This window comes from Echinops telfairi, unplaced genomic scaffold, assembly GCF_000313985.2.
Source record: "Echinops telfairi isolate 266 unplaced genomic scaffold, ASM31398v2 ScPeMD7_7458;HRSCAF=8496, whole genome shotgun sequence".
Taxonomy (NCBI): Eukaryota; Metazoa; Chordata; class Mammalia; order Afrosoricida; family Tenrecidae; genus Echinops; species Echinops telfairi.
Genome location: NW_022111358.1, coordinates 26,324,033 through 26,347,008, shown reverse-complemented (window position 1 = coordinate 26,347,008; position 22,976 = coordinate 26,324,033). Strand labels below are relative to the sequence as shown.

At 51.4% G+C, this 22,976-nt stretch overlaps 2 protein-coding genes across 2 annotated transcripts in view; one reads left to right on the top strand and one right to left on the bottom strand.

Moving 5' to 3' along the window:
- Positions 1 to 6,556, top strand: part of GPR179 (G protein-coupled receptor 179) — a 14,783-nt gene extending 8,227 nt beyond the window's left edge. The window contains exons 10-11 of the mRNA XM_004707428.1: positions 161 to 307; positions 1,592 to 6,556. Of these exons, the coding sequence (XP_004707485.1) occupies positions 161 to 307; positions 1,592 to 6,556 (5,112 nt within the window). The remainder of the gene's footprint in view (positions 1 to 160; positions 308 to 1,591) is intronic.
- A 3,091-nt stretch (positions 6,557 to 9,647) lies between these two features.
- MRPL45 (mitochondrial ribosomal protein L45) lies at positions 9,648 to 22,916 on the bottom strand. The gene is made up of 8 exons (XM_004707427.4): positions 22,827 to 22,916; positions 21,885 to 22,062; positions 21,370 to 21,487; positions 17,577 to 17,675; positions 12,790 to 12,838; positions 11,582 to 11,731; positions 10,989 to 11,162; positions 9,648 to 10,800 (listed from the first exon to the last, which is right to left on the bottom strand). Exons 1-8 carry the CDS (start codon positions 22,890 to 22,892, stop codon positions 10,738 to 10,740), a joined length of 897 nt encoding a protein of 298 aa, XP_004707484.1. The 5' UTR covers positions 22,893 to 22,916; the 3' UTR covers positions 9,648 to 10,737.
- Between the last annotated feature and the right edge of the window lie 60 nt (positions 22,917 to 22,976).

Sequence of the window (22,976 nt, the reverse complement as noted above, 5' to 3'; positions counted from 1 at the left end):
AGCATTGCTGGGGGGGGGGGTCCGAGGTTAGGCAGCAAGCACTCTGTACACCCGGAACATTCTGAATCCGAGGGGAGGGACTTATCCCACAGTTTAAGTGGGTGTAGCAGTGGCTGAAGAGTCAAGTTGAGTCTTTCCGCTCATGTTCCTCCCTGGCCAGTTCCGGAAGCTGGGGGCCCCTCCCCGGGAAGAGATTGTGGACGAGGTGGACGAGGACGAGCTGGACCTGCAGCACTCAGGCTCCTGCTTTGACAGCAGCACCGCCTCGGCCTGGAGCGAGCGCAGCCTGGACCCCAGCGACATCCGGGTGCGTGCCGGCCGTCCAGCCCCCTTTGGGTGTGAGCCTTTTGGACTGGCAGAGGGAGCACTGTGGCCCTCCACCTGGGTGGGGTTCCACGGTCCTCCCCTCCTGGGCCTCCCCTTCCTCTCTGCACTTTACACTGCCTCTCCTGACTGGGTTTCGGGAGGTCACATACACCACTCCAGGGAGAAGGCCCCAGAAGATCCAGGCTACCCCGTGTGACAGGTGTCCGCCACACCTGCTCAGCAGGGGCATCACAGGCTGGGTGGGGGGCAGGCCAGAAAACCTCCCCAGTCCCCAGAAAACGTACACAGTTGGCCACCCTAGGAGCAAGCAGCGGGGCAGTGAGTGGTCACCAGGGATTTCCACGCCTGTATTTCCTTCCCCTGGCCCCGGAAGTTCTTAGAGAAAGGAAATACTTTACGAGTGTTATGTCCCCAAAGCACCCTTACTCTTATTTTCCTGCTCAAGGGGATCATTAGAGTCACAGGGGCCCTGATGAGCAGTCCAGGGGGTAGGAGAAGATGTGGAGCGCTGAGCCCCTGGTTTTATGAGGTTCAAGGAGCAGTAACAATCTCCAGAAGCCATTTTGCCCATCCCCACACCTCCACTGGGCTCACCTCTACACCCACCTTATTTACAGCCTCACCAGAGCCGGTCCCTGAGGCCCTTTAATTTCTTGTCCCCAAAGCCTCTGCCTCTTTCCCTTTTGCATCAGCTACCTTCTGCCCCCAGGGCATTGCTGAGCAGCCAACCCAGCAAGGAGCCACCCACACCACCACTCACCCTGAGCCCTCCACTTTCTAGGGCAGCGGCCAATCCACCTGCCCCTCCCCATAGGCCAGCTCTGGGGAGAAACACACACTCTAAAACAGGAGAGGTTTGCAAAGCCCCATCCCATGGCTCCACTTGACTAGGACCCCTAGTTCTTCATGTGGTATCACTATCGTCTAGGAGCCCTGGTGGCCGAATGGGCTGTGAATTGGGTTGCTAACCTCCAGATGAGCAGTTCAAAGCCACCAGCAGCTCCCGGGGAGAAAGATGAGGCTCTCACTAGCCTAGAGTGACATGGTAGCTTTCCTGTCTCTTATGCTGGGGTTTTACCACCAGGTCACTGTGCTCCAGGGACCATGTGGGTCTAGGGACCATGAGATGAATTCAGATAGAATTTTAGAAGCGGCAAAGGGATACAGCTGGGTATAAAAGAGATCTAAGATAAAGAACAACTCGGCCAGGACATGGGGAGAGGCCGCCCTTTCTTCCTCACCATCAACTCTGCCCTCCCCCCAGGATGAACTGAAGAAGCTCTATGTTCAGCTAGAGGTCCAGAAGACCAAGGACATGGCTGTCAACAATCCCCACCTGCCCAAGAAGAGGGGCAGCGCCCGCCAGGGGCTGGGCCGCTCCTTCCTGCACTACCTGGCCGAGTTCCCTGAGGCCCTGACACGCCAGCAGTCCAGGGACTCGGGCTCTCCCAGCCGAGGCAGCCTGCCCGGTTCTCCCCACCGCCGCCTCCTCAGCTCCAGCCTCCAGGAGCCCAGGGGCCCCCAAGCCCTGCGCAAGTCCCACGGCACCTACGACTCCCACAGGGATCAGGACCCGCCTCTCCTCAACTCACTGCTGCGGAGAAAGCTGGCCAAGAAGGCCTCACGGGCCGAGAGCCGGGAGTCAGCACAGGGCCCCCCAGTCCTGGGCTTCAGGTCTGCCAGTGCCCACAACCTGGCCGTCGGGGAGAGGCTCCCCCAAGCTCGGCCCACCGCCCTGCACAAGTCTCTCAGTGTTGCCGCTGACTCCAGGGACAAGGCCCTGCTCCTGGCCAGTCAAGCCTGCCTGGAGGAGACCTATCGGCAGGCCAAGGAGCGGGAGGAGCGGAAGGAGGCAGAGGTGGCCATGGGCAGCCCTGGGCAGAGGCTGTCCACCAGGAGGCTGGCGCAAGCTTGGGGTGCCGCCCTGTCAGCGCCTGCTTCCCCTGCCAAGAGCAGCAGCCTGGGCAGCCCTTATGCCTCCAGGCAGCTTCAAGAGGAGGCTGGGAGCCGGCTGCCTCAATCACCTATCAGGCACCAGGTCTCCACACCCGTCTTGACCTTGTCTAGGGTCTGGGTGGGAGAGCCCAGGATGCTGTCCCCCACCACCACCTTGGCTCCAGGTCTGATGCCAGCTCCTCTCCTGACACCTGTCCCAACCCCGCCTCAGAGCCCCAGCTTGCTCAGCTACATCTGCCCCTGGGAGCATGCAGAACTGCCAGTCAGAAAAGAAAATGTGACCCCAGCCAGCCTCTCAGGCCCCGAGCGAGATGGCCACTCCTCTGTCCCTGCCCGGCCCCGAATCTGGAGGGCCCTCTCGGTGGCCACAGAGAAGACGGGGGCTGGAGAGACTGTAACGGACACAGAGGACGGGGGCCCCCAGAGAGAAGCTCAGGACACGGAAGAGGACCGGCCCAAGATTGCCAAGTCTCACAGCCTCAGGGCGCCTGCTCAGCAGGGCACTGTGCGCAGCCTGGGCCTGGCCATCAAAGCGCTGACTCGTTCTTGGAGCACATATCGAGAGAAGGAGAGCCGGGGGGAGAGTCCCGAGACAGGGGAGGAAGGCAGAGCTCCGGGCGAAGGGGTGGGGGTGTCCCCGAGGTCTCCCAGGGTAGGTCAGTCCAAGGCGGTGAGCAAGCAGGCCACCCTGGACCCTTGCGATGATGAATCCTTCCAGAACCAACAGAATGCCCACACCAGCAGGATGCTCCACGTCTGTCGCCAGGAGGGTGGTCGGGAACAAGAGGACCGAGGGTGCAGGCCATCCCAGGGCCTGGGGGAGGGGGCAGTGGAGAAGGCAGGCAAAGCAGGGCCGACCACACTGAGACCAGGCAGGCAGGGCACGCTTGGGGACAGGAATACTGAGAGAGCCAAAGAAGCCCTTGGAGGGTGTCGGGAATGGCTGCCACCAGTTGGCCTCCAGCCCCCAGGCAGTGCTCACAGGGTGCCAGAGGTGTGCCCCTGGGAAGTCACCAGGTCAGAAATGTGTCCCCCTGACAGGAGCTGCAGGGATGAAATCTGCCCCTGGGAGGCAGGTGAAGGAAGCCCCGAGGGGAGCATGCTGGGGGAGAATCTAAGAGACAGCGCCCCAGAAAAGAGAGGGAGAGCCGGAGAAAAACCAGAGGCCAAAGACGGGGCAGCCAGTGCTCGGAAGAAGCCAGAGAGGCTGGTAAGGGGGCAGGTGGCAATATGCCCCTGGGAGGGGACTGATCCTGAGGGACTGTCTGCTCTGCCAGCCCCTCAGGACACTGAACTAGCTAAGGGCCGGGCTGATGGAGTGCCTGTGGGTCGGAGGGGAGCTGCTGGCCCAGCCCATACAGCCGCCAAGGCAGAGCTCTGTCCCTGGGAGGCCCATGAAAGAGGGGAGTGTGGAAAACCAGCGCAGCAGGCCATGCAGGAGAAAACCCCCAAGAAAGCCAGCTTTCAGAAAGAACAGAAGCTGGGGGGAGACTGGGAGTCTCTATGTCCGTGGGAGAGTACAGATTTTCGGGGTCCCTCAGGGGTCTCAACCCACGCCTCGGGAACCCCGGAGTGCCCAGGGAGCCTGGGCAGGGACCTCATCGCTGAGGCGTGCCCTGGGGAGGCAGGAGATGCTCCGGCTCTCAGAACAGCAGGGCTCTGTTCCCCGGAGCTGGAGGCAGAGGTGCCTGGGGAAGCAGCAGCGAGCAGGGGCACATGCAAAGGTGCTGGTGAGGCGCAGGGATGTGCTGCGGAAACAGTACAGCCGTGGAGTCAACAGGGGTCAGCCTGTCCAGGGGAGAGCACAGTCCTCAGGCATGCCAGTCCACGGGTGGACAAGGCCTCACCCAAAGCAGAGGGTCAGCTCTCCATCACCAGAGGAAGCCAAGCAGCACAGGTGTGTCCCTGGGAAGATGGCAAGCCAGAAGGAACAGAAGCCACCCCTGACAAAGCCGAAATCTGTCCCTGGGAGGTAAACGATAGCACCGCAGAGGACAGGCCACCAGGCCAGGCTCCAAAAGGAGCTGGACCTCAGAAGGACCAGGAGGTAAGGGCTGGACCACCAGGACTCAGAGATGCAGACATCCCAGCTTGGGAAGAGCAGGAGGGGCAGATCCCAGAGCAGGAAGCAGTGTGTTCCCAGGAGAGGGTAGACCCTGGAAGTCTCCCCCCACAGCCAGGCTCTCAAGACACAGACAGACCCCAAGCCAGCTTTGAGTCGCCAGGCAGTGGGGGCAACAGAACCGCAGAGATCTGCCCATGGGATGCAGTGGAGACCCTGACTCCGGAGGAGACCCTGACTCCAGAGGAAATGGGCTTTGGTCCCCAGAGGCTAAGTGCTGGAACAGCACAGGGAAGAGCCAGGGATGCTCCGGCCATTGGGAAATTCCCGAAAGACACAGAAGAGGCTTCTGGAGATGCTGAGCCCAGTGGGACAACAGTAATGGCCCCAATGAAGCCAGAGGGGTCAGCTCGAGGACAGGACGTAGCCTGCCTCAGGGTCAGTTTGGATCCAGGGGATTCCTCTCAGCATTCACATGCTCGGGACAGTGATCGAGCAAAAGCGGGGTCCCAGGACCCAGAGAGTGAAGGGGGCACATCCACAGAGGTGTATTCCCAGGAAGTGAAGGCTGAGGAGGTCTGTCCTTGGGAAGGGAATGAAGGAGCGACTGAGAAGGGTGTAGAACAGGACACGGGGCGGGAGTCAGCAGGGCCGAGGGAGAAAACTCTAGAAAAAGGGAGACCCACCTCTCAGGGAGAAGACCTGTCAAAAAGGGCTTCAACACAGAGCCAGGAGCGGGAAGCTGTTTGTCCTTGGGAGAACCTGGACTGGGGGGCACCCTCTGCTCCGGCCTCCAGGGTCTCCGGCTTACCCAGCGACGTGGCAGAGGGGCATTTCCGGGGAGTGAGTGACGAGAAAGCAGAGGCAGGGCGTCTGGGGCAAGCCCCGACAAGGGGCCCCCTTCCAGAATGCATGCTAACAGGAGAGCGTGCTGCCGGCCTGAATGCAGGACTCACCACTGAAGGTGCGGGAACCGCAAACTGGGGGCTACGGTCTGTCTGCCCATGGGAGGGCATGGCTCCAGGGGACTTTTTCTCCCACCCAGACACTGAGGGCACTGGCCGGTGGATGGGGGGCAGAAGGGCTGAGGTGTGCCCGTGGGATACCCCCCACCCAAATGCAGAGAGGCCTGGCAGCAGAGCCCAGGCAGAGATCTGTCCCTGGGAGGGGCTTGAACAAATCCCTGAGAAAGGGGTGTCAAGACCGGATGAGAAAGGGGAATTCCAGGAGAAGGGGAAAACCCCTGAAAAATCGGAGCCCCCAGGTGGGCCAGCTCAGAAAGAGCCCAAGAAGGTCGAGGGAAGGCAGGAAGCTTTCTGTCCCTTGGAGAGCCCACATGGTGGGGGTCCGTCTCCACAAGGAGCCTCACAAGCTTCTGTACGAGGCCAAGGCAGCTTGGAGGCTGTGGGCCGTGTGGGGGCCAGGGTAGCAGATGTGTGTCCGTGGGAAGCAGAAGAGCCCCCCTCTGCCAAAAGAGCAGAGATCTGCCCCTGGGAGACGGACAGAGGAGCAGCAAAGGAAAGGGGACCAGAGGCGGAGGTGGACAGAGACACACAAGGGCAGGGAGCCGTGCTCCTTCCCTGGGCTGGCTCTGGAGGGGCTGGAGAGCGCTCTACACAACCCCACCGAGAGCAGGAGACAGTGTGCCCCGGGAAAAGCACAAGTTCAGTGGGGCTCTCCCTCCAGCCTGGTGCTCTGGACACCGACCAACCCACAGCCAGTCCTCATGAAGCAAGCAGTCTGGGGAGCAGGATAGTAGAACTGTGTCGATGGGAAGTCACAGACCCAGAAGGAAACAAAATAAAGGGCACCATGGCAGACATTTGTCCCTGGGAGGGAGCCGGGGCCCCATCTGAGGAACCTGGTCTCTTGGCTCTAACAGCAACTCAGAGAGAAATGTTCCTTCCCACGGCCCATGAGAAATCACCATGCCTTTCAGTGCAGAGACCTCTGGGAAGCTCCCTTCCAGATAGCAAAAGCCCGCGACCTGTGGTGAGCAGGCCGGACCATGCTCTCGTACTGGAAGGTGTTAGAAAACGCCAAGGACCCTCAGAGCTTGGACCAGAAACCAGCTTAGCCCCAGAGCCAAGTCTCCCAGAAGCCGTGGCTCAGAGGTATTCCTCCTTAAGTGAAGATCAAGCAGCAGCTATCTCTACATCTCAAGATAAAGAACTCACCCTTCCAAATGTCTATCCTTGGGACAGGGAGTAACAGCTTCATCAGGTGAGACCGAGCACAGAGCTAGCTTTCGAGAATGAAGGTCCCTCCCAAGTGCTAGGTGTTCCCATAGAGCGAGAGCCAAAGTGCTCGGTCACATCCCCTTCCCAGCAAGGCCAGAAGTCAACTCATTCCAAACCAAACTGTACAAGGAGGTTGCAGCTTGAACCCCAACAGGAAATGCCCCCCCATCTTTGACTTTTCTTGTTCCATGGGACCGATGGAGGCCCCCTGCGTTTAAGTAATCCTCCCACCCAATTAAGAGTACTCAACACTAGCTAGCCATCTGAGTTTGAATGCTCAATTGTCAGCGTTAAGAATGAAAAGGAGTCAGGGCCCAGTCCATGTCTCATAGGGAGACGCCATCCTTCTATGAAGGGGTGTTTTTCTAGAGGAAACACTAAGCTATGCAAGGCATGGGCAGGGACTGTGGACCAGGGCACACTCCTGACCCGCTGTGATGACTGTGGGGCAGCTGCTTAACTAACGCCTTCAGGACTGGGTCACTTGGGATCTGTTTTATTGACTCTCAAACCTGCCCTGCTTCACTGCTTAAAAGTAGATCCTCAGCCTCTCTTGCGATCACACCTGCTATCCAGAGACCCCAGAGGAGAACACGGAAGAACAAGTGGTTTCTCCAGGTCCCCCTTCCCTGGCCAAAGCACAGTGCTTCCTCCAAGCCTTCTCTCGTGGCACCCACAGGACTTGCCATTTGCTGGCTTTCCCCCTCTCCCCTCCCATCTCCTGCCAATCTCCACTCAGCCCATTTCATTGTTTAGTCTCCTCCCCCCAGTCTCTCAGTGCTGTCATCAAAGGGAACCCCCTCTCTGCTGCCCATGCAACTGGAGGCCAAGGAGTTCCCTGGTCCCACCCATGTGAGACCGCTCTAAATCACTTGCTCTCTAACAAGAGCCCCCACTCATGGTCTCCCTCCGAGAAAGAAAGGTGGTCTGTTTATAGCCAGCACGCCTGCCCTCAGAGAGCGTGCCCTGCCGAGGGGCAGGTTAGAGGCCTGGGAGCCAGGATAAGGGCCATCATGCAAATACAGAGCCTTCTTTCTTAGGAAGCGTCCAGCTCAGCTCTCTTTCAACAGTCAAGCTGCCCTTGCCTAAGGAGTGCTCAGTGAGTGCTGGGAGTAGAAGCCACTGCCAGGGCAAAGCAGGGAAGGAGGAAACTACTGGTACGAAGAAGTCAACGCTGGAAGGTAAATCTGGCAGAGCTGGGCAGGGGCACTAAAAGGGGCAGCAAGTGCTCCCGCCTCTACAGATACATCCTTCCATGGTTGAGAAAGGAGACCAAACACCCACAGGGAAAAGCCAGGTAGGCAGGGCAATACTTCGGGCAGTTACAGAGGTAACGTGCTCAAACTCCGAAAAGGAGTTGCAGAAGGAACCCAGGAGCCCGCCCACCCACTCTTTCTGGAGCCAGATGCCCTATCCTCACCCCTAGGCCTTCCCATGTACCCTGGCCCTCAGCTCTCAGACCGTGCCGTCCAATCATTGCTTTGGCTTCTGGAAAATTAACCCCACGCCTTCTGAGTCAATCTACATTTTGCTGCCTTCGCCAGTACAATCCCATTGGGTCTGGTTTGGTGAACAGCATCATCGCCCCTACACCCACTCATTAGATAAAACATGGGGGGGCGGGGAATAAAGAATGTTTGTTCTTGGTCAGTGTAGTCGGTTCCAGCTTATTGATGGCGAGTCTCTCTGTGGAAGTCTTTAAATAAGAAAGGGGGACAGGTCAGGGAAGCAAACTGCCCGCTCCAAGGTCCAAAGTGACAACTGTGCAGCCTTCAGGTGGCCTGTCCAGCTCTCGGCCACGGCTGGCTCTGGGGCTGACACTATAGATGCTTTCCCGTGCTTCCGAAGGCCAATCCTCACCAGCTGGGGCCATTTGTGCAACTGGATTTGGTTCTAAGGGGAAATCAAAATTGCCTTTCTCTTCTCGCTCCCCGGTGGCACCTATAGTCTGGCTGCGGTCTGGGATGGAGACACCCGGGAGACACCCCCGGGAGACGGGATGAGTGTGTGTGAGTGTAACAGCTTATCTGGAGCACTGCTCTTCAAGGTACCACTTGCCCATGAGGAGATCCTTTGCTGCTCCGTTTCCCCACCTTTCCTGGGCCACCCCCTTCCTCCTCCTCACTTCCCAGCAGTGGCTCCTGTTGAAAGAGCCTGCCTTTGGGCTTTGCTTTAAAGCAAGGCTGAGGCCACGAGGATGGGACCAAACCTCACTTGCACAGGCATGCTGCAAAACGGAGGCACGTTTGGAGCCCAAAGGGTTGAGACTGAGCAGCCACGAGGCTTGGTGGCTTGTGATCAAGCGGCCAGAGCTGTTTCTTCCCCGCGCGTACGCATCAGCTTCCAGCGAGCATTCAGCAGCTGTTGTAAAAATACCGACCTTCCCAGTGACGCCCACCCGGTGTCCAGCTGGTCTCTCTCGAACTTCAGTTCCTTTGGACTCTCCACAAAGTCAAGACTGCTTCGTTCGCACCCTAAACGACCAAATTCCTTAAAAAACAAAAAGCCGGAAACCGAGTTGATGACACGGGGGAATAGGGCACTAATCCACCCAGAGGGAGAGTATTGGTTGTGTCCCCACAGAACTGGAATGTGCACACAGACCCCACCATGATGTGCCATACGCCGGCCCCCAGAAAATGAAAACAGATCATCTGGCTTGGGAAAGGAACTGACTTACCACACCCTGAAGGAAGCTGAAGCAAATGAAGGGGGAGGAAGGGAGCGGAGCACACCAGGGCCCACCAAGCTCAGAGGACAACAGCCCGGCTCCGAGGGCCCAATGCACAGAGAGGACCATATAGCCGGCCCCGCTGTGAGATGTGACATCCTGCACTGACCCATGGCCCTACACAGGACAGCACCGGAGACACAGTGTGCGATGTGTGACCGAGCTGACCCCACCACACTGAGGGCGTGCAATAGAGCGGCAGGGGAAGCAGAGCAAGGAGGTCCCGAGGGAGTATCAAGGATGGACTTTGGGGCCAAGGCATGGCACCCCATCAGACTCGTCTGGAAAACACTCCTAAAGGTCAACAAACAGACCCTGAACTATTAACAGGCTTTTCTTTCTTTTTTAAAATTTTATTATTTTTTTCTTTTAGATTTTGAAAAAAAAAGTCAAGTTCTGAACACCAAAGTATAGAAATGTAGAGGCGCCCACATGTGATGAAAGCACAGCACTCCCAGTCAGCCGAGGCTGGCACCCAGTGACCAGCCCCTCACAGCGCCAGCCATCCGGGGCTCCGCATCCTCCTCCTGGTCCAGCTGGAGCGAAGGATCCAAGGGGGACCGGGCGGGCGGCTCCCCACAAGTGCCTGCTCTGCTGCTCTGCTCACCTGCCTGCCCAGTGCAGGACAGACAGCAGGTCCAGATGTCAGCCAACATAGAAGTGAGGCTTACAGGTGGGCTCCCACCCTTCCCAAACCCCCAGGCTTCTTGGCATCAGGTCAGGATGCAGAGGATAGTGGAGGATACAACCCAAAGGCTAGAGGTGAAATGCTTTCTTTGGACGTATATTCGTCTGTGAGATACACATCCTGACTCAGTGAGAGGGTCTGAAACAGACTCTCAGTGACCTAACCGTATGAGCACGGATTGAGACTTCTAAGCAGTCACAGCGCTCACAGCTATGCCGTCTGGTCTGTGGGTAGGTCGGCCTCCAGCCTGAATCAGGGCGAATGCACAGAACCCACCACAGCATTGTCAACACCCTGGCTGCTGTATTCCACACCATGACCCCTGCCCCGGGAATACAGAAAAGGCACCCTCCCACTTCATTCTAGACAGTCTCAGATGCTTGCTCAGGTTCAGATGTTCCCCAGAACAAACCATTTGTGTCTGGACTTGGCAGTCAGGCACACAAGCAGACGACGATGAGAGCTGGAGGTCCATGGCTGCGCCGACCAGGCCACGTGAGCCCAGCCATGGACCATGGTGGTAGAGGATAACATGGCCCAAAAAACAAAACCAAGCTGCCCCAATAAAATGATTGAAAAACAAAAACAAACCCAAGCCGGACAGGGCAGAATAAAGGCAGTTCTTTCTATTGCATGGCAAAGGCTGATGACGTCACAGCCCCAAGAAGACAGCTTCCAAGCCATCCTGGGCCCCCCCCCTCCCCCACGCTGCATTCCAGGATCCTTGTTGCCATCAGGCTGGCTGAGGTTTATGGACCTCCACTTGTGGCTCTTCCTTTGCAGGGATCATCACCGTCTGAAAGAGCAGGAGGCTGATTAAGTACCATCCATCCACACCCCTGGCTTACTTAGAAGGGTGGCTCTGCCCCCCACCCCCACCCCACCCACCCTCCCCTTTCCTGGTGCTGCAACACTTCCCGTCTCCACCAGGTGGAGCCCAAAAGGATGCCCCAACCCGGGCCTCAACCAGGCAGGCTGCCTTACCTTAAGGATGGGCTGCTTAGGGGGTGCCCACGGGGGAACAATCTTGGCATGCATTCTCCAGTTCCCGTAGGGGTTCATCAGGTGCTTCTCAAACACAACATACTCGAGGACGTCCTTGGGCACATCTTCCTGTCCATACATCAGTCGCCCAAACCTGTCATAGATGGCCAGAGTCTGCCGGGAGGAAAGCACACAAAGCCTGAGTTCTCCGAGTTGGCTTGCTTGCTTGTTTCCCCAAACAATTAAGACACAATCATAACAAAACTTCTTAGCGGGTGAGAATCTCAGAATTCTGAATGGAGACTAACTGATCAGCTAGTGAATTAATCTTTTTCCTTAAAATTTTTTTTTTTCTTTCCTTTTTAAAAAAAAAAAGGGAATCGAGGAATTGCAGAGCCGGGAGCAGGGAGGGGAAGGAGAGCAGCCTCTAAGGTGCCTCAGTAGAGCTGGCATCTAGTGGTGGGAAGGGGGCAGTGACGGCAGGGTGAGCCATGGCCATCCCCCCTTCTGTCGGACCCACAGTCCTGTGCACTGGGACCCAGAGGTCCAGAGGGAAGCGCCCGCCCTGAGAGAGAAGATAAGCGTGCCCCTACCTGCCGGGTGTGCAGGCGCACAGTGATCTGGCCATACATATTGGTTTGGTTCACCATGCTTGAACAGCGCACTTGAACCACCCGGGGTGGGTTTAAAGACTCCACGAAGCTCCAGCGCACGGTCTTGTATTGGAGGTCACAGACCATATCCTAAGGGCAAGGAAGAACAAGTTTAGCTGGGGTTTCCCCTCCTTTTAGGAAGCTGGTCCTATCACATCTGCTCTTGCTTCTTGCAAGACCAGACCCAACACATAGCATTTCCCCCCAAATGTCTCCTAGTGCCTCTTTTCTCGCTCACCCTCTAAGGTTTGGGTTAAATGACTGCTCAAGTTCTGCTGGAACATACCTCCTGGCAACTCTCTTTTCAGCTAAATCTCCAAATAAACGAACAGTAGACTCTGAACAGCCAGCTCACCACTAAACTCTGGAGTACTGCTATCATCTGCTCATGACTGCATGTATTTCTCTGGGCTGCACGTATGTGCGTTACATTCCTCACCTTTTAGTAGTGAAGGGGGGAACTGTACGGGCAGATGAAGGCCAAACTGCTAAGACCAGGTGAGCTGTACTTGTTCCTGGGCGAGCAGGCTGAAACGGATGATTCTGGCACTATCATCTACACCACAGTGTCCTCCTTCTTAGCTGCCTCTCTGGAGTACCTGGCACCACAGTCAGCATGCACTAGGGGCCACAGGGGTTCGTGGGAAGTACTATGACTTCCCATGTGGGTCAGGCCTCAAAAACCACCTCATATTCACAGCCACTGAGTCCATGCCGACTCACAGCGACCCTGTGGGACAGAGTGGAACTGCCCCTTGAGTTTCTGAGCCTCTTTACAGGAGTAGAAAGTCCCATCTTTTTCTCGCAGAGCATCTGGTGGTTTTGAACTTCGGGCCTTGTGGATCACAGCCCAATTCATAACCACTGTGCCTGCAGGACTCTTTGGGTTAGTCTGAACGTATCCTGTGTGCACCCTCAGAATCTGCACCCTGGGGTTTCAGGCCTGCTTGAATGGCGGACTTCTTTTTCCCCTGTTGGCCAGGCCTCCTACCAGAGTGTGTGCCAAGTCCCATTAAATAATGGAACCTAAACTTGGGCCTGGAACTTTCTGCATTCTTCAAAATGGATCCTTCCTAAGCAAACCAAAAGCGCTATCTAGAATCTGCCCACTCAGGCACCCCACAGTTCTATGAGAGATGAGAACCTACCGGAAAACAGTGTTCAGTGACCAAGGTATGGAGTCGATCATGGTCTGAACTGGAAAAGAGAGTGAGAGACACAGTTCATTGACTCCTGCGCTTTTAGGATGCCGTGTAGAGAAGTTGAACATGGCCTTAAGAGCTGATAACAATTCAATTCTGTTTTTAAAATGTTCTCAGCATGCCTGCTATAAAAGCTAAATGATGTGCTAAGTGCTGGCGAGAGAGAGACACGAACAGTAACATGACTCATCAGGAAACCTTAAGATCTAACAGCAGAGTAATGTTATTCTTGAGTCTCAGGAACAGAAAGCAATTTCTCTGTCATTACCATAGATCCCTAAGGTGGGCAAGAGCTCCTCACTGGGACACAGGATTGGCTTTCGCTGTATACTGATGAGGCAACGAAGTCCAATACAAATAACCACCGAGGGGGTGCCTCGGTTGATCTCCTCTATCTGTGGCACACCATCAGCACCAGGACCAACCAGCTTGGCACTGGCTCACTCTATCTTAGCAAGATGATCTCACAATGATACCTCTGAAGCCACCAAAAACATAGTCAGCCATCTCTCTGGTCATTTCTTTCTTCCCCCACATCTTTGTTTCTACCAGAGTGACCTAGTCACACTGCCCTAATGCAATTACAGTTACAAAGCAAACAGCAAACCCCAGCTCCTAAAGATACCTGATTTCAGGAGGGCTCTTCAACCTAAAGACCACAGACTAGATTCTTGCAGACACACACAGGATCCCACCCCCCCACCCCTACCCCCGTCCCCCATTGATTTAATATTTCCTGGACAGTGTAGCTCTTTGTCCCCTTTGAAAAAAATCTCAACTCTAATTCAAGAGTGGATAAGATAGGAGTTACAGCCTGCCCATCTGCTTCACGTTCACCTCTATCTCTAATAACAAAGACTCCAAGTCACTTCCCGCACTGTAGCTCTCGACTCGAACAGACTGAGCTGCAGTGACAGCTACCATGATCGTGGCTGGCCCCTCTGAAGGGACCCTTGCCTCCTCACCATCTAGGCTTAGGAATCTTCTGCAGAAAATAAAATTCCCCTTTCTCTGAGTTCATCGACTGTGTTGCAGTCGAACTTTTCCAGAGAAAGAAATGAAGACATCTGCTCTGAAGTGAAACCATCCCACCACGACCATTTAGAAGTGTCGCGTCAGACATAACCACACACGCTCTTTCAGCTACTCTCACCTCATTCACAAGAGAGCAAGGTCTATCCCCAAATCCCATGGAGGAGAGAGGAAGCTCAAAGGCCACCCAGAAAGCATGCAAAGTGATGTCACAAGGCTGAGGGACATTTAAGGGATGCAGAAACAAGACCCAATGAAGCTGGAGCACCTCTCTTCCTGGATCCCTGAACCATTGGGGCAACCAAGATCTGGACCACTGACCTGCATGGACCTCTGCCCTGCAACGGGTTGCAACTGCAGAAAAGGAGCCTGAAAAATAACCTACACCTGGGTCGGAGGGGAGTGAGCACTGGAACGGAGATGATCACACAACTCATTTGAAAGGCAATTTAGAGCTGATACCAAGGGCTCAATGGAAAGTAAATGTTTAGAAAACAATGATGGCCACATATGTACAAATATGCTTGATACAATGGATGTATAGATTGTTAGAAGAGCTGTCAGAGCCCCCAATAAAATCTTTTGATAATAAAGAAAATAACAATAAAGAAAGGCGATTTAACCATGGGGGGCAATGTTCTGAAATTGACAGACTGTACAAGTCTTCTTAATATGATTGAACTACTGAATTGTGTGATGTGTGGATTAAGTGTCAATAAAACTGTTAAAAAAAGCGAGGAGCTGATGCTAAGGTGGAGAGCAAGTGTTTTGAGAATGATGAGGGCAATGAATGTACAAATGTGCTTGACACAACTGATGCATGCATGGGTTGTGATGAGTTGTATGAGTTCCTAATAAAATGATTAAAAAAAAAATAATAATAATAATTTATAGACTGGAAAACAGTCCTAAAGGCCAACAAACAGTACTGGAACTAACTACAAAAAAAAAAAATAATAATAACAATTTATAAATTACCAAGGGTTCATGAGGGAGGGAAAAAAATGAGGAGCTGATACCAAGGGCTCAAGCAGAAAGCAAATGTTTTGAGATGATGATGGCCACAAATGTACAAATGTGCTTGACACGATGGATGGATGTATGGACTGTGATAAAAGAGTTGTACGAGCCCCAATAAAACGATTAAAAAAGAACAATAAACTCTCATGACAGCCACTGAAAGCAGCGCTCACTCATCTGTACCAAAAAATAGGCAAGACAGCTACATGGTCAACCGACCAGAAGCGATCCCTCTGTGCCCAGTCCAAAGGAAGGTGATCCTACATGCAGGAATGATTGAAAAATTATAATTACTATCGTATGTAAATATGATTTTGTTGGAGTGTTACAGCAAGACATTGACAGGGAACTGCCAGAAATTCAAGTCAGGCTCAAAGAGGGTACAGGACAAGGGATATCATTGCTGATAATCAAAGAATCAAAAACCATTTTGGATAATATTGCAAAGAAGGGAACATTTCATTGTGCTCGTGTAGAACCCACACACAGACCAAGAAGCAGCTGACAGGTCTGCTCCCAGGAAGGTCCACAGCCTCCCTCAGCAACTGCTCCACAGAGTCGCTGTGCATCGAAAAGAATTCAATGGCACTGGGTTTGGTTTGGTTTCGGTTTTCTTGCTTCATGAACGATGTCCCTGATGTCATCCCACAACTCATCCAACTCATATGGCCTTTGGCCATCAGTGTTCAACACATCAAGTCAATTCTGTGATGGTCTCTAAATCCAGGTGGGACAAGCTTAAGGTCCTACTTTGTGTCTCATGGACTTTTTTTCAGCTTCAACCTGAACTTACACGTGAATCATTGCGAGTCCATTCCACCGCTGGTTCCTGGCCTGGTTTCAGCTACTGGTACTGAGCTTCCCCCCAGATGTCGTCCATTTGATTGCTGTGTCTTTCCTCTGCTAAGTGCACAGCTATGGCTTATGTTGTTGACAGGGGCATCTACAATGTTGGTCTTGCAAAATTCTGTCATGCACTCTCAAGCTTCCCAACACCAGCGTTATATTTTCCAACTAGGGATCCTTCTTTGCTTCCAACTTTTGCATTCCAAGTGCTGGCTATTCTCAATGCATCTTGATTGCATGTGTGAATCCATTTCAGACTAAAGAAACTGGTAGAATTTCATCATCATTGGACTTAGTTGTTGTGCAAATTTGGATATTTATTAACTGGAATTCCTTGTAAGCTTAGTTATTAGCCTGTCACAGACAGCAGGTGTTCTTCATGATAGATCTTGAATTACTCTTTGATGATGAGAGGGAATTCATTTCTCTTGAATTTTTCATTTCTGGCATACTAAACCATTTTATTTTTACTAACACTGTAATTCCGAGGCATCAATAATTCTTCAATCTTCCTTACTCGTTGTCTACTTTCTGAAGCAACAGAAAATACCGTGGCTTGGGCCAGGCAACCTCAATATGACATCTCTACTTTAAATACTTGAAAGAAAGGGCTCTTTGTACAGATCTGCCCCATGATATACATCATTTGAATTTTTGACAGCTGCTTCCCTGAGTATTGAAATCAAATGATAGATTGTATTAGGCAAATCTGCTGCACAGCATTACAGAGCAAAGATGTCACTTTGCAGACTAAGGTAAACCTGTTCCACACCATTATATTTTCAATTGTCTCACATGTGAACTTTGTAACGTATCCTGATAAACTATACTGAGCATTTCTCACCGGTATCACAATTTAACTTCCTTCATAAGCCTTTAGTCGTGAATTTTGTCTGAGCTTTGAGTAGCTGTTGCAATGGATATTAGATAACACAACAACAACTACAAGAACAGAAACAGAATGTATTATTTCCAAACAAGTAGAGGGGATAAAAAGGGAAGAAGGAAATTACATCAATCCCACAAATGGAAAAAGTACAGATAGAACACATAAAATAATGTGAGAAAAAAAAAATTAATCAAAAAAACCCAAACATACAAAACGCAACAACAATACACAAACATACACAAAGGACACACATAGTGAAATCAATCCTGTAGGAAAGCAAAACACGCAGAACAACGCTATGTACTGTTCAGAAACACACACACAACAGAAGCACACAATTACGTGAGGACGACACTGAAGGCAGCGGCTCTCTCTCGGGAGGGAAGTGGGGCTTTAGAGCTCTCTGTAATGCTTCATCCCCCCCCCCACCGGTTGCAAATTAAGGTTTTTAAGCAAATATGGAAAAATGTCAACAGTTAACATAGATATTATATTTTCTATCATGTGTGAATCATTTCATAATTAACTATAGTTTTAAAAAGAAATCATGGATGGAGTCTAACTTTGGGTCCTAGCAGAGTTCAAAGAATGTCAACAACAGTCTAAGGACTTAAGACCATTCTTGGCAAATTTCTCATCTCTGTAGCACTTCTGATTTTAATTCCCTTGGCTGAAGGAGGGTAAAGTTAAGACTTTTTTTTTTTTCTAAGATGCTTATCCAAAATAACTGACTGAAGGGAGATGTGTGAGGAGGGCTTCAAAAAGTTCATGGGAAAAGTCGAATAACAACTTCCAGAAGCTAGAAGGAAAGCTAAGGAGAGCTTCAGTCACTAATTATTGCCCACATAGAAAGTTCTCTTACAGTAGGACTCTTACCTGAAAAAGCAAACAAAAAAAAACCTTGTTGCTGAGAGCAGAATGGGCACAAATGAGGGAGTCCACTTACTTGTTTAGGCAAAGATGAGCCTCAGTGAAGATGTGCTGAGCTTTTTCAGGGAAGTCCTTTATTACAAAATTCCCATCATGTTCCCTAATTTTCCGGATTCTGTAAAATGAAGCATGAGATTGTAAGGCTTAATAGAGTTTCCTAAGAACCAAAGTTCCCCTATGCTTGCTCCTGAGCCCACCCTATAAAAGCTCTGTCCCAAGGCCTTTATCAGAAACCAGTGAACCACAGAGGAACCCGTGAACCACAAGCGATGGTGACCAAAAATGCCTATCTGGAGCTCACATGATGCTGATTGATCAAGATCTCAGCCTGTAGTTTCCAGCCCAGAGGGGCCAAGCCCATTCCTCAATTCTGTACAGTACATAAGGGGACTAGTACCTGAGCTCTGGGCTGATGCATAGTATACCCACAGCCTGTCTGCACCCAGGCGAGAAAGAAACTTTGCTGTTGGTAACCCAACCTGGCCTCTTGACTGAATTGAGTCTCTTCTCTCGACCTTACAGAGATGGCACGGATTTGGAGGGCATTATCTGAGTGGAAATAGTCAATCACCAAAGGCAACTGCTTATGAGACCACCATTTGTTTGTTTGTTTTTAATTAAGGTAGAGGTTTTCATACTAGAAGAAACAGACTTTGACGGTTCCCTGGGTAGGAGGGGACAGAAGGGAAAATAACAGGCTATAGGGTAGACAGGTGTTGAAGGAAAGACAGTAAGAGAAGAGGGGAGTGGGGAGGTGGGAAGGAGTGGGCAGGACAAGCTATGGAGAGGGTTGCTAAGTCGTTCAAGTTGTTGTCTACAAAAATGACCTAATATGTAAACGCCCACTTGATTCGCAATAAAAAGTCTTTTAAAACATCAAGATTTTTCAGTTTAAAACCAAAAACAAACTGCCATCGAGCTAATTCTGACTCCTAGCTACCCTACAAGGCAGGTGGAACTGCTCCTGTGAGTTTCTGAGACTACAACTCTTTACCGGAGAATAAAGTCCTGTCTTTCTCCCTCGGAGCTGGCTGGTGGTTTCAAACTGCTGACTTTACGGATCACAGCCCAGTGCGTCAGCACTATACTCTTGCTATTAGTTGCCGTCAGGCTGGTTGTGGCTCAAAGTGACCCTATGAGCAGAAGGCAGCACCCCCTGGCCTGTGCCATGCTCACGGCGCTGTCACGTGGGAGCCCACGGTGCAGCCACTGGGTCAAGACACTTGGTTGAGGGCCTTCTCTTTTTTGCTGACCCTTCTTTCTGCCCAATTATTCAATCATTTTTGAAGTGTGTCAAGTCCTATAAATCCAGCCTTCTATCTTAAGTCAACCATTTTTAAGAACAAAGCCCCTCATAGGAAACTTCTGAATTCTAAAACTAAAGAAAACATCTTACAAGGATTAAGCAAGAAAAATTTGCTTCGTACAAAGGAATCATCATCAGAATGGCTGTGGGCTTCTAGATAGCAAAAGCAGACAGTAGAAAGACAATGAAGTCGGACAGAGAGGCTTTTAGTTGAGGGGGCAAAAGTCTCTAAATCAGAATTCTCTGTCTGGGAAAAATAAGTCCAATGAGATTCATTTTCAGACTTCGACAATCTCATTTCCACAGCCATCCTTGTCTCCTAGCTACCCCAATCCCTTCTCCCTCCTGTAGCCAGAAAAAGGTTTTCAAATATCAAATCTTACCAATTCCTTCATCTAAACTGTTGTCCATTGCCTTCTAGGTAAAGCTTACATCGTTAGTACGGCCCCGCCTATTTGCCAGATCACTTTGATTGCACTCCAGCCACATTGGCTCTTTTCTTCTGCACTTTGAATTTACTTTTAATACTGGCTTTTCTGATCCTTGAATTTGCCGAGCATTTTGGCAAGCTTCAGAGCGTCTGCTAATATGGTTCTCTCTCTGGCTTTTGCTCCTACCTCCTCCACCCAGTTAATGCCAAACAATCCTTTCGGTTCCAGCTTTTCTTGCCATTTCCCCAGGGAAGCCTTCCCTGACCTCCAGACCAAGCTATGCTTCCTGTCACATACGCTCATCGCACGCCTGCCTTCCTGTCCTTGTAATCATTTCACTGCGTGTCATCGGCATTTAATGATTATTTTCCTCACCCAAGCGGTAACTCGACGATAAAACCACCGTGGGAAATGTCACCAAAGAGCTCAAAGTCCAGAAGGAGAGAAATAAATGAAAGACAAGCACTGTGGAACAGAGCTATTAGTCGGCATAAAGAAAAGTTAGAGACCACCCCCAACACAAGCAAAAGAAGGCTTGGACAATAGACAGGACGATTGGCCTGAGTCTCAAAGAGTACACAGGAGTCACCTGGGAAAGAAGCGAGGAGGACAGTTATAAGCAAAGGAGAGGATGTGCACGGCTCAGCACAGTCAAGAACTTGTGATTAGCTTAGAAGGGCTGAAGTTGGGGGAGGGAAGGGGAAGAAATGGGGAGCTGATATCAGGGGCTCAAGTGGGGAAAAATCCTTTGAAAATGATGATGGTGTGAAAATGTGCTTGATGCACTGGATGAATGTATGGATTGTGATGAGATGTAAAAGCCCCCAATAAAAGGATTTTTAAAATAACAAAAATAAAAATAAATAAAGGCTGAAGTTTATGGTGAGAAAAAGAACACCAAGGGGTGGAAAGTGGTGGAGGGAAAGGCAAGGACCAGATTGAGAAGCCCTGAATGCCACCAAAGAAACAGGGAGTTTATCAAACACATATGGACACATGCGGTTCAACGAACTAATGGGTCATGCAAACATCAATCTCCACTACACAGACCAAAAGAACCAGAGGCTGCCCAGCTCTAAACAGAACTGAACCAGGTGGTCCTAGATAGAATGGGAGAAAACGCTAAACAAAAAAAACCCCAATCCTAAAAGATACCACACTTCCTAGAGTCCATAGAGATTGGTGAAACCCCACCCCCACCAAGACTACAGTCCTTAGTCGCCCCCTTCAGATCTGAACTCACCCCGTGTTAGAATAATCTGTCCCTTAAAAACAAAAGGGCAGCACTGCCCCAAGGTCAAAGTCCTTCGGGATAGAAGAGGAGGAATGGAAACAAGGGACAGAGAGAGGAAGTGGGATGAGTGATTAAGGGGAAGGCAGTGGATAAACTGAAACAAAATGTATACGAACTATTAAATGTAAGATCGATAATCTGCTGTGTAAACCTCCACCTAATTCACAATAGAAAATAAAAACAAGAAAACAGGGAGCCAAAGAGTTTTAAGCAGAGAAGGCAAAATGATGAGATCTGTATTTAAAGAAACTAAGGCCCCATGAAGAACTAACATTGGCTCAATATGACTTATGCACTTAAGCCTCTTCTAATCAACCTGGAAGAACCTATGTTTCAGATATACTCAGAGCGAGAGTGGAGACTACTAAGCATCTTTGTCCTTTCACCTAAATAACAAAAGGAGGTTCAAGTTTATACCCTTTAAAGCCTAGTTACCAGGCTAGAGCAGACCTGTCTTGACCTCTTTTGGCTTTTCTCAGTCTCTGAAAGTTACTCTCTAAGGTACTTCTGGATGTTCTCTTTCGTTATTTAAAACATTAAGCTACATGACCAGAAAAGGGTCCTATGCGCTCCAAATTGCCAATGAAGACAGAGAAGCAAAGTGTCAAGACACCCACATTGTTCTGCATGAAACAGACTGTTATAAAGAAAGAAAATACTGCCAAATGATCGAGAGGCCGATGCCAACCCAAGCTACTTAAGAGGAACTCCCTGAGATAAAGGAGCAGTGAGAAGTTTTTATTTTAACATCCACTCCCAGCTGTGTCTGGATACCTACGACAACTGCGATGCCACATTCTTCTTCAATTGTTCAGCTTTCTGTTTCAGTCCTTCCTTTGAAAACGAGGACATGCGTAAATCACCCTCAGGAGGAACATAGGCATCAAAAATACCACCTGGAACAAGAAAAGGGAAAAGCAAAAGAGGCACGTGAGCAAAGGCTGAGAAAAAGTCACCTTGGGGCCACTAGGAAGGATCCTGGCTATACAAGGAACGAAGGAAACACGCTTATGGGAAACTTGTTACAAAGAAAAAGAGGAAAAGTCGAGGCTTCTCTCAGAGGCTCCGTTTCCATGTCCACAAAATGGGGAGGTTCCATCTTTGCCTTCTGGGAACAATGAAAACAAGATCAACGAGGACTTCAACATATGGCGCACATAAAGTCCATCACGGTTGCGGCTGAACTGATGTCGTGGAGAATTACATGCTGTGAATCCCAGTCCACATCATTCCACTTCCCGGCAGATCGCTGACAGAGGGGATTTAATCAGGGCTCCAGAACTACCCTCTCACCTGTACAGGCCACGGTTATGGGTCGCTCCAATCGTTCCGGAGGAATGACCAATCCTGCTTTCCGGGCATGTTCCAAAAACTCTTTCTGTGATTTGTAGTTAGGTTTATAAATGGGAGGTGTAAAACGCTTTTTCGTTCTCACTGGAACTACAGTTACGGGCTGAGTCCCCAGGGCTGGCTGGAAGACAAGGGTATAGGTAAAATAATCTGGGGGGCGAGGAGAGGGACCTATCGTAGGCAAACTCTAAGCGAAGCCCTTCAGGAAGGGTACACTCACATAATGTACATACGACATAGGAACAATGATAAAACCACGCATGACGGGGAAAACGCACCATGGGAGGGTCTAAACATTTCTGTGTGCCTCTATGAGCAACCGAGCAGCCGATGTGCAACCTTTTCAGCTAACGTAACTCAACCCTGACCAAGTCTTCTATACAGGTCTCTATAGAGTTTCTCTATGCTAACCCCTATGGGTGCAAAGTTGATGAAGGCAAGGTTTCTGCTTTCAATGAGGTTTAGTAGTAGAGAAGAAAACATCAACTCAATACTGAAACGGGAGCAGCAGTAAGATCCTCCGGCTTGTCCTTCCTCCCAGAGCCCGATGCCCTCGTCGTTCTAGCTCCCAAATAGCCCATCAACTCGTTCAAGGTGGGCGACTGCTCCTCCCTGACGGTGAGGTCTGCTCAGACGGGCACCGCGACCACCTCCGACCCTGCTGCCACACGACTACTCGAACGTCATCCACTCACCAAGAATCAAGGGGAGCCTCCGCCAACCCGAAACCAAACCAACGGGAGGCCCTGGCCTCCCTCAGGGCCCCCGACTTTTCCTAACGCGCCCGCCCATCTCCCCGAGGACAACGGCGGACCGTTACTCCCCTCTGCGTGGCCTCCCCTACAGCCCGCGGGCTTCTATCCCCCCAGCCAAACCCCTACCCACCTGCCGCGACCAACAGCCCAGAGCCCTGGACAAGCAGGCCAAGCCCCGCCGCACGGGGGCCACCATCTTGCTCGCGCAAAGGCCGCCGGGATGGGGCTGGGCGTGCGGAGCCCGGGAACGGAGGGAGGAGCTCGCGCCGGAGTGGAATTT

Bases quoted from the DNA above. Each gene is read 5' to 3' on its own strand.
- MRPL45 (XM_004707427.4), bottom strand. From the start codon at position 22,892: ATGGTGGCCCCCGTGCGGCGGGGCTTGGCCTGCTTGTCCAGGGCTCTG. The intron at 17,676-21,369 runs GTAGGTATCCAG...TTCATTTTACAG, and splicing joins AATGTGGCATCGCAGTTGTC to AATCCGGAAAATTAGGGAAC. The intron at 12,839-17,576 runs GTAAGTGGACTC...TCTCTTTTCCAG, and splicing joins GCTCATCTTTGCCTAAACAA to TTCAGACCATGATCGACTCC.